Genomic DNA, 14,586 nt, shown 5'->3' on the forward strand with positions numbered 1-14,586 from the left:
ACATGCGCTCGGTACATGTTTGTTTGATTGTTAATTTTTTTAGCTGTTTCGTTTGATTTCCATTCGGCCAACAATGATTTTTTTTCGCTTTCCAATTCTGATCCACGGCCAGAAGAAAAAAAAAATGTCGTTACCACTGTTTGGTTTTGAATCCTGAACTCTTGACGCCATACTAGGTATTTTTCCTAGAAAATTGGAGAGCTTTAATCTTTTTGTTTTTGCGAGGGCTTGGAGAGCTATTATCAACAATGTATTCCTAGAACAGTCAGCTATATATAGTTGCAGATGACGAAGCTAGAGTCGCATCAAACTGATGACACCGGCCCAGAGCCGACCACATCAAATCTTCAAGGATGTTTAGCTAAATGTGAGCCGGTACGTTAGCTGATCGGTTTACACGTTGAATGCTACAAGAAATAAACCGAGGCATGAGCACCTAAACTTCTTCTGCAAAGAGAGCCTTGGCTCAGTGGTTGGACATGCGGTTGTGCACTCCAACGATCCGAGTTTAATTTCTATAATTGACTGTTGATGCACAGAGATTTTTCTCTCGGTTATTGAGGATCAAGTTTGGCGTGTGGTAAAACCACTCATCAAAAAAATCTTGATACTTATTTGAAATTTTCTCTCGGTGTAGTTTCTGTGATAACGAGGAGAACATTTCACACCTCTTTCTCCAATGCCCACTCGCGAGAGTTTTTTGGCAGACGGTTCGTATAGCCTTTAATATTATACCTCCGAACAGTATTGACACGTTATTTGGAACGTGACTAGATGGAGTGGGTACGATTATTGCTAGACACAATCGCATTGGAGTTTGTGCAATTTTGTGGGCTATATGAAACCGTAGGAATGATGTAGTTTTTGACAGACATACAAACATACATTTTTGGCAGGTACTACACAGAGCTGCGACATTGATCCGTACATGGTCATTACTAACTCCTGCGGCAACCAGAGAGCCTTTGGTTACTGGGTCTACCCGATGGGAGACGGTAGCGCGGGATATCTTCAACCGGTTTGGATGTCAGTCCAGTAATAGGATAGATGAGTAGACATCTAGGCATATTTTACCGGTTGTGACACTTTTCATTTTATTTTTGCTTTAACTTTCATTTGTCGAACACTATGTTAAACCGGACTTTGTTTGCTTGCATAATAAAGGGGCCGTATGCATCGTGATGATGCAGAAGCCGGAGGTAATCCTCCTTTTTCTAAAAAAAAACCTAAACTTCTTCTAAGAGTGGCGTTACCAAAGATGGTGATGAGTACAACATCGAGAGTGCCAAAGATTGGCCAGTTCCTGGGATTTGGCTTCCATAGTCACTTCACTTGCACGAAACCACGGAGATCATCAACCATCGGTGTAGCTTAAGCTAGATCTGTTCCTCTCGACTCCCCCGGCCGTATGCACTTGCGTTCAGCCGAGGACCACGTACGTACTGTACGAATGATCGGTCTCGACAACTTTGCCACACTGCTGCCTGCTCGCATCCAAGAGACTACTGCACATACATTTAGTTGCACGTTACAACCATGTGCACTGTAGCGGCTATGTGTGGTGTGATAGACATCCATGTGACGAGTCGACGCACGCCTAGTGGCTTGACCAGCCGTTGGAATCTTCTATGCATGGCTTGGAACGTTCTTACGTCGCAGCTCGCCTGTGCTATCTTGGCAAGGGACGTAGCGTTGGAGCGAGTAGCACTGTGTCTTGATCGAGAGTGCTAGCTCTGCGTACCGTCCTGTTTCGTAAACCACCATCACCACCGTTGGCCGATCAGGACGGCGGCATATGTATATCTGTATGTTTGGTTGGCAATACGTGGCAAAACTATAGCTTAGTACCAGTCACGCAAGGTGCACTCGTGTATGTGACCGTGCCACATATGGAACTACCGAAAGTGGTTGCACGCACGCACGCCCTGTACGTCTTCTCCGACCTGGTCTTGTTCAATGCACGGCTACCCAACCAGGTATTGTTACAAAGGAAAATGAACACAAGAAAGAATGTAATTGTAGGAGGCTGGATGTTTCCTTCACCGTTACCTATAACATGTTCTCACTTTATCGAGTCTGGGCGATGGAACTTAGGGCATCCGAGCATTTAAAAATGCTCTTGTTAAGCTTCGAAATCTGCAAGAGAATAAATGAGTCACAATCACTAAAATAAATGTTATTAACTCAAAGCACATGAATACAATTTACTATTCTGTTCATGAGAGATGCATATTCCCTAAATCTGCCTTGTAGCTCCCTGATGCTGTTATGGTAGGTTTCATTCTCGGAGCCGTCTTCGTACAGATCTTTGGCATCTGCAGTCGTCCACTGGGTCTCAGGCGCAGACGATGCTTGATGTCATCGCCGTACAACCGCACGTGATCCTCGTAGTCTTCTCACTCGAGAACTTTCCTCTCCGCATCTTTGCTAGTTTTCTGTTGGTTCCATTCCTGCACGTATTGTGCATGTGTCTCGTCCCAGTTTGGGATCGACTAATTCTTCTGCCTGCTCATCCTGCAAGGCAAAAGAAAGAACGTAAAACATCAAAAGAAATAATCTAAAACATCAAATAAAAACACGGAAATACAGAACATTGCACTCACAAGTGTACGTGGGAGCCACCGATGTCGGTGCGGTGGCCCGGTGGCGTATGTTGCGCCTTACCAAACTGTGCGGCAATGCGGTGTGGCAAGCGGTACTCGATGGCATAGACACAAATCATGGGCATGATGCATCGTCAGAGAAGCCTGTCCTGCATGCACATCACGTTCAGCTCAAACCCCCACTCTCGTTCATCATACGGTCCCTAATTAACCTAGTACAAAAAAGTTGGTAAGCTCATAATGAAAATAGCGTCAAAAATATTCAAAAAAGTCGGTAAGCTCACGTGGAATGTCGTCAGAGCATCAAGCTCGTCGGTGAAAACCTTGTACAAAGCCTTCGATGTGCCCGCGTAGACACCCACCACGTCCCAAGCGTATGTGACGGTCAGGTATCGAGTTTCATCGTCGTCGTCGCGATAGTCAGTACATGGACGCTGCTTCAGTTTGTCTAGACGCCTCATCTGAATTCACTCCCACATTCAAATGAATAGGGCCCAGGCACATCCACACATACCGGATCTTCTTCCGTCCTTTGGGTTGCGCCAGCAAGCTACAAAACACTTATTGATGAATAGATGACATAATTTAAATCAGCATGCATCAATAAAAAACAATGATATTTTCTCTAACCAAACAATATAGGTAGGCGAGGCCGGCGGCCCCCTAACTGTACCCTGCATCCCAGTCCTTTAGGAAGTCGATAAACATCCATAGGGTATTATCCCCTGAGCAGTCTGGAAACATGACCTCTATGAGAAGATACCACAGGGAGCCCTCGCGTACTGCTCCACCGTCCAGGGTTCGCCATCTTTCGGGAATTTCCGGCGGTGCACAAGGAGCTAGGGGCAGCGGTACGCCGGATGTAGGGGAGTGGGCAGTCGCTGATGAGGGCGGTAACCATTACCTGCCAGTTCTTCTTTCCAGTCGTCCAATGAGAGCACGACCCTCGATCAGTAGGCATGTAATCATCCCCCAATCCTGGAGGTACACGATCATCTTCCCACATGGAAGATGGAAACTATGTGTCTCTGGCCGCCACCGATCGATCAAAGCTATGAGATCTGAGAGGACGAGCGTCGGCGGCTTACGCTTGAAATGTAGGACGAAACCCAATAGTCGGGTTCCCGTGTAGAACAGTGTGTAGCGCTCGTAGTACTCCATCTTAACGGTCGTCCTTTGAGCCCTCATCCGCAATGGCAGGAGCATATGTCAAAATGATATAGCCACAAATAATTAGTAACTAGTTAGTAACTTATTTGCATCATTTCGAAAGATTTGGGGCAAGCATGGTAATTACCGCTCCATTCTCAATGAAATGGGCACGATGACCCTTGTTGAACGCAGGGTCAAGCATGGTATACTTAGTCCCGACGTGTTTCGAAAGAGGTGGCCTCCTAAATAAATTTGCATAAACATAAGCATTATAAGCATAAGCATAAAAAATACAACATCCACTATACAAGCATCACATCATATGCATCATAGAAAAACAAAAAACATCATATGCATCATATACCATCTATTTTTCGTAGCAAAATATCATAGCAAAACATCATAACAAAAGAAGAAACATCATATGCATCATATACTATCTATTTTCCATAGCAAAACATCATATGCATCATGTACATCCACTATTAATTATATGCATCATAGGCATCATAGACCATATAGTTTTCAAAAACAAAAAACATGAACTAGGGTTCATCTTTTTTTCAAAAACAAAAAACATGAACTATGGTTGATCTTAACAAAGAACATCCACTATACATCATACATCACATCATATCAACATGCATCGTATCAAAACAAACATAGGAGTTAATTTCTCCAACATGCATAATACAAAAAAAATCCAATCAACTAGTTTTCATCTTCACACAACCATTCCAACTAGTGATTAGAGTTCATATTCAACCCATAGAACATCTAGAATCAACCTAAAAAATGCTAGGATACAAAAAAAATCTATTTCAAAAATAGGGGTGATTTGAAGCAAATAATGTGATGAATAGGAAGCTATTTGACTAAAACTAATTGGAGGGACCGAAGGAGCTTACTTTTCTCGTTTCGGTGCCATTTCGATCCGCAAAAATGGTGAAGAAACAAAGAAGATCCGGAGGGAGTGGAGGAGATGAGAGAGGGGGCGAGAGGAAGAACCTCTCTGTTCTTCGAGGTGGCTGGGAGGGGGAGATGGGGGCGGGGTGGTCGGCCCCGCGGCTTTTAAGTGCCCACACCCTACTGCGAAGGTGCTCGGTGGTAGGTTCAGAGAGCCTACCGCCTGGCCCTGTGAAGGTAGGCTGGGATGGAGGGGGGCGACAGCCGTTTAGGGCTTCTCACGTGGATTAGTTACTTACCGTTAGAGGGCGTGGTAGTAGACTATGTAACCCTGCCGCCATAGGCCGTGGAGTTAGGAAGAATGGTCAGATTCCAATTTATTTTAACCGGGATCAAATATCGAAAAACTTTATTAAAATGGTCAGAACATGAAATTTGGCCCAACCACTCCCCAACCGTCATTTTGCGGAACAAATTTCAGGTTCTCGGCACGCTCATGGGTGAGACGGGCGAACTTGTCCTGCCAACGCACGATCAGCGACATGCAAATCCCCACGATCGAGACTCAACGCTGACTAGGCATGCAAAGAACGCATGTTGGACAACGGTGCCTCCGCTCTGGCGCCGCTTTCCTTCACTTGTTCGATTGGGAACCGCGCGGAGCACGTGCTGCCTACAGTTAATGCATACACCCTCCTTCATGTCCTGCCATACACGTGGTCCACTGCACCAACGATAGCCACGAACGACACAATGCAGAAATGCCCATACACCGCGACGGTACCGATGATCACAAGCATTGCACGCCTAGCCACCCATCGAGTGCTCTGCGTCTCCGTCGCTCATCATGCTCTCCCTGGCTACACATGCACAGGACGACAAGCAACTCAAGTGTCCCATCACCGGCTACTGTTCGACGTGTCTGTGTTCCTCCATGCCGCACTCCTCTACCTCACCTTTGACCGATACTTCTCTAAACAAATCCTACAAGGACGCGCTCCTCTCCCAGGCTTTGTTGTTCCCTTGCCTCTCCAGCCCCTTTAAGAAATCCATGGCGTTCCCTGTGTTCTTCCCATCTCCCTCGCCCCAATGCAAGAAAGACAAAACATGGTGCTTCCGATGCATTGCTCTCGGCCACTTGGTCGAGAACTGCCACGGCCCGATGCGTTGCGCCGGCTGCTAGAGGTAAGGCCACCGCTCGGCCAGGTGCACGGAAGTTCATCAACTCGCTCTCGTCCCTCCTCTTCTGGATTTTCCTAAGCCTAACGCTGCTTTTTCCCGATCATCGACGACATGGCATACACAACCGGAACCCACACTGCTTACGGCTCCGCCGCTGGTGCGCCAAATCATGCCGAGACCATTTGGTTTGGCCAGTACTGCATCTTCACCGACGAGGACACACCACTCTCGCTGCCGGTGGTGTTCGACAACCTCGACCTCAACGCCCCCCGACGCAGATTCGGAGACTGAGTCAGTGCCACACCCCGTTGGACCTCCGCTCTTCATCCCACTGGCTTCTGCCAGGGTGCTCCCTGCTCCTTCCATTCCAACCTCCTCTCTACAGCGTAACTCAACACCCACACCCCCAACGGAGCCGCATCTGCCGCTCATGGTGTCGACTTCAGATCCATCGCGCTGCAAAACTGCCTCACAAAAGCTATCACAAAACTGCTCACAAACTAACTCAAACCTCTCATCCCTTTGCTTGTACATGGGGACCAGACTGGTTTCATTAATGGGAGAAGCATCGTTGAAAATTTTGTCTACGTTGTTGCTCTCACTAGTTGTTGTCACATAAGGAAAGCCTCGACCATGATCATGAAGCTTGATTTTCGAAAAGCATTCGACTCCATCTCTTGGGATTCCCTCCTAACTATCCTACACCATCGACAGTTCTCTCACAACTGACGCTCCTCTATTTGAACTCTTCTCTCTTCAGGTAAAATGGTTGTTCTCCTTAATGGCGTCCCGGGCACTGGATCAACTGCAAGAACAGACTCAGACAGGGGGCCCTATGTCACCGTAACTCTTGATCATTGTTGCCAACGTGCTACAACGCCAAATTTTGCATGCACACAATTTCTACTCCTTTCACCACCCTTTCTTCGTGACCGGCGTCCCTCTGTTCTGCAATATGCCGACGACACCCTCATTATTGCTCATGCTTCTGCCGAGGACGCCAAAGTACTAAAAACAATCTTGGATGATTTTGCCCTAGCCACTTGACTCGCCATTAACTTCCATAAAACAACTTTTGTTCCTCTTCACACTGACCCCACTTCGCTAATGGTATCACCTCTCATCTTGGGTTCCTGTTATTATCCTTCCCCAGACCTATCTCAGCCTACCACTCTATCACACAAAATTACCCGCCTCAATTTTTAACCCCATCACCACCACCTTTTTAATTTTTTATCAGGTTGGGCTACCGGATTACTTTCTCGTGGCGCTAGGCTCACTCTTATTTCTTTCGTACTTGACTCTCTTCTGGTCTAATTTATGTCTGTCTTTCGCTTACTCAGAAAAGATTTAGAAGAACTAGACGCAATTCGTAGGGCCTTTTTTGGACGGCTGAAAAAAATTGCACTGGGTTTAGTGTCTTGTTTCTTGAAAAAATGTTTGTAAACCAAAAAACTGTGATGGTCTAGGCATAAAAATCTTGGCTATCCAAACAATTGCATTTTGATGAAAATTTGCATTTGAATTGTTACACCAACCAGACCTTCGTTGGGTTCATTGGTACCACTGCAGATACACCACCACCATTGCCGATAATACTTCCAAACACTCCTTCATTTGGAAGGTTATAAACCACCAGCTACCTACCTTACAAAAACCTCCTTTGTCTTCACAAACAATGACCACTCAACCTTTTTTGGCCTGATACTTGGATCCACCACTAGCCTTTATATCTATCCTTTCCCCACCTTTTCTCCCACCCCATAAACCAAATCATCATGGTCTTGTATGCATTGTAGAATGGATTGCTGGCTAACCTGTAAAATCGCTTTACCACGGTTGCCTCTGCATAATTTGCTATTGTCTTGCCTTTATTGCAGGATTTTCAGCAAAACGACGCCGACGGCGATAGATACCTCACCCATGGGCTCTCATTCTCCACCAAGAATGCCTACCACCTCCACGCTGGTGTGCCCGCTCATGACACCAACGACATATTCCTTTGGGCTTCACGCGTCCGAATTAAGGTTGAGGTCTTCGCATGACTCCTATTGGAGGATAGACTTAACTCCAAGGCCAACCTATTACGGAAGACCATCGACCCCCACACCACCTGCTCTCATGCTCTGCGCCATATGAGGAGCTGCACATATTTTCCCAATGTTCCCTGACTAAGTGGCTATTTGGGCAGCCCTACAACTCCCTATGCCCGCCTCCATCGATGATATATGGGACATCGCCATACCGTCTGGTCGGTCAAGATGGGACATTCACAGAAAGCTTTGAGGACCATTCTATCGCTAACACTATGGGAATTATGAAAACACCGAAACGCAATTTTGTTTGATGATGCATCACCCTCAACATCTCAGGTACTTCGTAGCGAGAAGGAAGAGTGTGCCTGCAAATAAACATGTTAGCCTAATGTGGTTAATCATCTCATCATGTTGGTCGCACAATGGGCACGAATCCTGGTGTGGTAAACATGAGCGAGCAAGCTTGTTAAATGTCTAGCATTGATCCTGGAAAGCCAACCATGAGCAGAAACGACAATGAAGAGTCGCCTTTTGCTTCCAAAGAAAATCAGCCTATGGAGCCACCATTTGTCCTGCGAATTTCTGTGAATTATTGTGGAGACTCCATTGGTCTATGTACTTCTGACTCTAACCACGCCCGTTTATATAATTTGTATCATATATCTCTATCTAACAATAAAGCACAACTGTTTTTAATCGTCCGTCATCCAAATTATACCTGAAGTTGCCTTAAATTACCCCCAATGCCATCTATAAGTCATAAAGAACGTCTCACATAGAAAAATCTCCTGACTAGGCGGGCCCATGTAGGAACCTCCTATATTACGCTTTACGTGCTGGGACAAGATGCAGCACACCCATTTAGACCAGCCCAAGCACGGACGCCTGTTTTTTTAGTTTCATTTATTATTATTATTTTAGGTTTCGTTTTGTTTTTCTACTTTAAATAATTTAGAACTTCAAAAACCTTTTTAAATTTGAAAAACCCAAATTTTGAAATATAATGTTCAAGAAAACATAAAATGTTTGTGAATTCAAAATCTGCTCGGATTTTTTGTAAAAATGTTCATGTATACAAAAATATGTTCGCAATTTTCAAAAAAATGTCCGTAAAATGAAAAAATGACATGATTTATATAAAACTCCGGGTATTAAAAATTACTAATGAAATTTTAAATAAGATTGCTAATTAAAAATATGTTCATGCATTTTCTTAAATATCCTAAAAATATAAAAACTGTTCGTGCCTTTTTTGTTTCAATTCTTATTTTCGTTTTTCTGTTCCGTATTTTTTCTACTTTAGAAACGGTACTAAATTTTAGAACTGCAAAAAAAGTTTTCAATTTAAAAAACTGAGAATTTTGAAATTAAATAAAATGTTTGTTAATCAAAAAAATGCTCGGCAGTTTTATAAAAATGTCCGCATATTCAAACAATGTTCGCAATTTCGAAAACAGTGTTGGTGAAAAGAAAATAAATGTCCACGATTTTGAAAAATAATCTGTGTATTTTAATAATGCAATTGAACAGTTTGCTAATTCAATTTTTTTCATGCATTTCAAGAAATTTCCTAAAATTTTAAAAATGGTTCACGAATTACAAAAGTGTTTATTGATCGGAAAATGTTTGTTCATTCAGAAAACGTTCACGCATTAAAATAAAAGTTCCTGAATTTCTAAACAAATCCACCAACTTCAAAAAATATGTTCATCTATTCTAGATTTGTTGACCAATTCAAAAGAAAATACTTAAAAACCATACGCAAGATAAAATAATATTCAAAATTTTTAAAAAATGTTTGTAAATTGTGAAAATTATTCTCAAATCTAAAAATATTCGCAATTTTGTAAAATTCTTCACGAATGATCGAAGGTATGTAGTTAAACAGTAATGTTTCTGAGTCTTTGTGACCTTATACCCGTGTGAATTTTGAAGAATTAACTGTGTGGGTGGATTGAATATTATAGTATGTTTTCTAAAAGTTTCTTGAAATTCAGAATATTTCTTTGTATTACCAATTTTTTGACAACTATGATATTTTTAAAAAAATGTGAGTATTGCTTGAACTTGTGAATAAGTTTAAAAGAAGAAACATTTTCTTGCACTTGTGCAAAAATGTGAACATAATATGGTCATCATCATTAAAGATTATGATTTTATTTATTTCGTTGTAACGCACGGGTTCTTTTGCTAATTTAAGGCCTAAAGGTTAAATATTACATGTTTTATTTTTTTAGAATTAATTTAGGTGTTTTCTGCGAATTAATGTGAAGGCTACATTAATGAATTCAATAAGTAATTATAAGATAGTAGTGAATCAATTGAGTTTAGCCGGGTAGAGAGAAATAGAATATATAAATCAATAGTAAGTCCAGCAATCACATTGTTGCACGGATTAACACCAGTTCTCTTTCTTACTTATTTTTCATTGGGTACAACGCAAACCCCAGGATGCCACATAAGCCCTTGTTGACAGGACCGGCACCACGGGCCATACGGATGTAGCCGTTTTCACCCCATGTTGGCCCCCATGAATTCTTTACGATCCAGTAATCTATGCGTCTCTCGGGGTCAGGCTCATCGGTGGTACCATAGCCCACAACCGTCATTCCGTGAGTCTGATTCGTACCACACGGACCCATAAAGACACCTCCCCCATAGCGTCGGAAGCCCTTTGTGTCAAGCAACACAGCGACGGGTTGGGTCGCCACCGCCTGCAGCAAGGCGACCTCATTTTCCGGAACCCATTTGAAGCCGTCGATGGTGACCAAGGGGTTCCTTCTTTTCGGCACCAAGCAATAGCCGTGCTCACCGGCAATGTACGGGTAGTCAGCCTCTGTGGCGATGCCGCCGTGGTCGATAATGTACTTGAAGGCCGATGACACTCTGCCGTTACGACAACCGACGTTTTCCTTGTCGCAGTCTATGAGCTGCTGCACCGACAATGACGTTAGCCTCCTGGTCCTTATGGAGTTGATGCCCTCCACTGCCGCCGCCGCCGCGAAGGCCCAACAAGCTCCGCACCCTCCTTGGATCTTCACGTTTGTCACTGCCGGCGGGCGTTGGTCGTACCCTGTCATCCGCCAATCTACGAACATTGGTAAGTTGCTGCGGACGGCAACCGCATCGTGCGTGAACCGGGCTTGGTGTCTCCTCCCGCCATCCGACACGCGGTCGGAGCAGCAGCCGTGTATGTGGTCAACCTCTTCATCGGTCATGTCACCGAAGAGGTTGAGGTTGAGCTTGTAGGGTGCGTCACGTTGGTTGAATTTGTGGATCATGCGAGCGTTGTCCTTGAACACGCTGAAGCGCCTGGCCTTGTCATCAAGGTCGCGCCTTACATTGTGATGCCCACACCAGCGCTCGTAGAGTGCCCATAGGGACTCATCTGACACCAAGTCTGCATCGGTGATGTCCATAGAGCTCGCCACCATCATAGCGGCAGCAAGCACAATGGCCATGATTAGAATCCTTGCAATTTCTCTTGCCATTGTTAAGTACTAAGCGGTCGGTTCAAGTGTCCTAGGTATCTAACCGGGTAGCGCTGAGTGTCCTAGGTAGCTTTGGTAATCTTCTTATATAGCAGAATCCTCGTGGTGCACACGCAGTTTCTCCGAATACCTTGAGAAAACTAGGAAATGCTGAGTAGTTGACCGACCCGTAGGCAAGGTTATCTCTAGAAAATTTGGAGGTACACCATGAATTTGGAATCTGGTAGCAATTGTTAGAGATATTTTGCATATGTAGCACATACTGTAGTTGTCTATCTCCATATATGCATGTAAATTTATCTATATCTATCTGCGTATACTCTGAATTTACTAGGCGATGGTGAAGTAGTGTATCCCAAGAAAATTCTGGGCCACACGTACGGTGAACCTGGTAGTAATTTACTGGCGATATTTGTACATATCTAGCACATATCAAATCTGTTTATCTCTATATCCATATCTATATATGTATCTCTATCTGTATCTAAAAAATATATTTATCTGTATCTATGTATATGTATCTATCTATCTATCTATATCTACACACACAGGGTGCACTACATGCACTAGTAGAAAAATGGTATTTTGTCTCGGTTCGTAAGGGCCTTCTGTCCCGGTTTCGGAACCGGGACAAAAAGGTCGTTACTAATGCCCTTGGCTTTTAGTCCCGGTTCTTACACGAACCTGGACAGATGGGCCTCCACGTGGCCGGTGCGGCGAGCCCAGACAGGAGGCCCTTTGGTCCCGGTTCGTTACTAGTAACCAAATGAAGGAAACAGAAGATCGTCATGAACATATGCATACAGAGAGAAGTGATATCGACCACCTCTCCTTCTCTGAAAGATTGGTCGAACAACAAGTTCTCGTATATCTATCTGACGCTACTGGCTATATATACAATATAATTATCTCTTACAATATAATCTCCTAATTAAAATCCAACTGATTAGGGTTCACATGGTATTCTCCGTCTTTAGCGATCACGTGGTCAAGAAAGAATGCCGCCAATTCCTCTTGAATTCCTCGCATACGATCTGCTGGTAGGAGTTCATTCCGCATCCGAAATATCTAATTTGAAGAAGGGGGCAATACATATATATGAATAAATGAAACTGAACACAAATGATGGTAATAAAATAAAATTATGAATATTATTATTTACGCACTTTATTTTTTTATCAGAGTAGCCCCGCTCACAGGTCGTGTGGCGGATGGACTCGAAAATGTCGTATCCACAGTAATCATTCACTGGTTCCTGCCACAACCACTTTACAAGAAATAGAGGTCAATCAAACTCATAGTTAGCAAGCATGCTAAATGGTATTGATGAAACTAGGGCTTGAATCACTAGAAGATGCGTGGAACATGCTACTATAGTACTTACTTTCGGGTGTCTAAATTGCAGCTTCTTCGACAGTCCCGCAGTTTTTGAGGTGAATTTTTTCCAAACCCTGCCAGACAAAGAAAACAATTACTTGATATCAGGAAATGAACAAAGTGGCTGATATGGTGCGATAATGATTGATTTAACTTACTTCTGTAGAATTTCAGTCATGTCCGCATACTCCTTGGGATCTTTTCGTCTCGAGTCTTAGACGGTTACTATTCCCTGCTCAAGCTTAATCTCTAGGAGAATATAGTGGAAGCTGCGCACGCATGCATAACTCATCAATTACATTACTATAACCTTGACTAATAAGGGAAACCGAATATGCACAAGACAGTAACACTCACTGGAATTCGTAAGGGAAGAGTATTATAGCTTTGTTTTGATTCAATACAAACGATTGTAGCAGGTTGGCCTCGGTATCTTTGGCCTGAAATTCAACCATAAATGCATTTACGAGATTTGTGTTAATGAATCCAATATCGCCGATTTGTCTTTTCTTCAATTCGACGATCTTCAATCTGCATATAATATAGTGAGGATAATTAAAAATACATGCAATGAAATAGCTGACCTATATATAGAGACTTAATGACAGAAGTAGTACTACTTACACGCAGTAGCAAGCGATCATTAATTTATCGAGGGCCAGGAGATTGAAAAAGGGAAGAACTCCTCAAATGGAACATTCAACAAATTAATTCCAACGAGGTCATGCTCCTCTCTAACTCTCAGCGTCAAAATATTACTCCCCTCAGACTCTCTGCAGGTTTTCATGTACCAATCATGGAATCTTCGCATCATCGTTGTTAGAGATCTTTCATCTTTGACGAGAGGCTTCCCGTACACGTATTTGTGTTCGTCCACCTCCAAGAAATCAAAATGTGCATCGTCGGGCAGGTAATCTGCAGGATTGGTACCGGACAACAAGATCCCCGATATCACTAGACACCTTGAGCGGGGGGAACGATTGGTTCGCTTGTTCGCCGAACTGGGCAACTTTTTTCCCAGCTCGTCGTTCTGCTAACCTTTGACCACTGACAGTACTTCCCGACCGCTCCGCTTCGATAAATGAATTTGTAAAAATGCGGTCATAGGTGCCTTTCGCCGCAGACTTTGGTGGTTTCTTCAGGGCAGCCAGAGTATGCTTTGCTTTAACCGGATCTATCTTCTCCTCCGGAGGTCGATGTTTCTTTGCTTTCACCCCTTCAAAGAAGTTATTCACTTCGGCTTGCACGATCTTCGCGTTTTCCTCTTGGCTCCTCTCGTATGGTAACTTCTCTGGAGTCTTTAGAGAAGGACCGTATTTGTATTGCCTGCCTCTGGCTATACGCTAGACGCCGGAGCAGACGGAGCGGCTGCGGCTGTCTTTCATTTCTTACGAGGCGGAGTAGAAGGATGACACATCGGAACAGCCGGAGCGGCGGCGGGTCTCTTCCGCCCTTGTTCACGAGGCGGAGAAGGAGGAGGCTGGCTGCTCGGGCGCGCCGACACAGGCGGAGAAGGAGGCGAAGTGCCGCCACGCGCCGGAGAAGGAGACTGAGTGCCCTGATCACTCGCCGGAGGATGAGGCGGAGGAGGAGGCGGAGTGCCCTGACTCGCCGGAGGAGGAGGAGGCGGAGGCTTCCAGTTTGGAAAGTTGATGAGCTCCTTCCGCCATAGGCATGAAGTCTTCAGAGAAGAATCCAGCCTAATCTCCCCTTCACCCGTAGGGTGGTCAAGCTCAAGGTCCTCAAATCTGTCCGTTATTTGATCCACCATCACCCAAGCATATCCTTCTGGAATCGACCGGCCGTGGTAGGTTGTGCCAGGTTCAGTAGGTAAAACAG

The 14,586-nt window shown here is 44.2% G+C and overlaps 1 protein-coding gene across 1 annotated transcript; it reads right to left on the minus strand.

The window, feature by feature from the left end:
* Positions 1-10,274: 10,274 nt before the first annotated feature.
* Positions 10,275-11,412, minus strand: LOC123403886 (ervatamin-C-like). Its single transcript, XM_045097799.1, has one exon. It carries the CDS (start codon positions 11,368-11,370, stop codon positions 10,294-10,296), a length of 1,077 nt encoding a protein of 358 aa, XP_044953734.1. The 5' UTR covers positions 11,371-11,412; the 3' UTR covers positions 10,275-10,293.
* Positions 11,413-14,586: the final 3,174 nt, after the last annotated feature.

Source organism: Hordeum vulgare, chromosome 6H (assembly GCF_904849725.1).
Source record: "Hordeum vulgare subsp. vulgare chromosome 6H, MorexV3_pseudomolecules_assembly, whole genome shotgun sequence".
Taxonomy (NCBI): Eukaryota; Viridiplantae; Streptophyta; class Magnoliopsida; order Poales; family Poaceae; genus Hordeum; species Hordeum vulgare.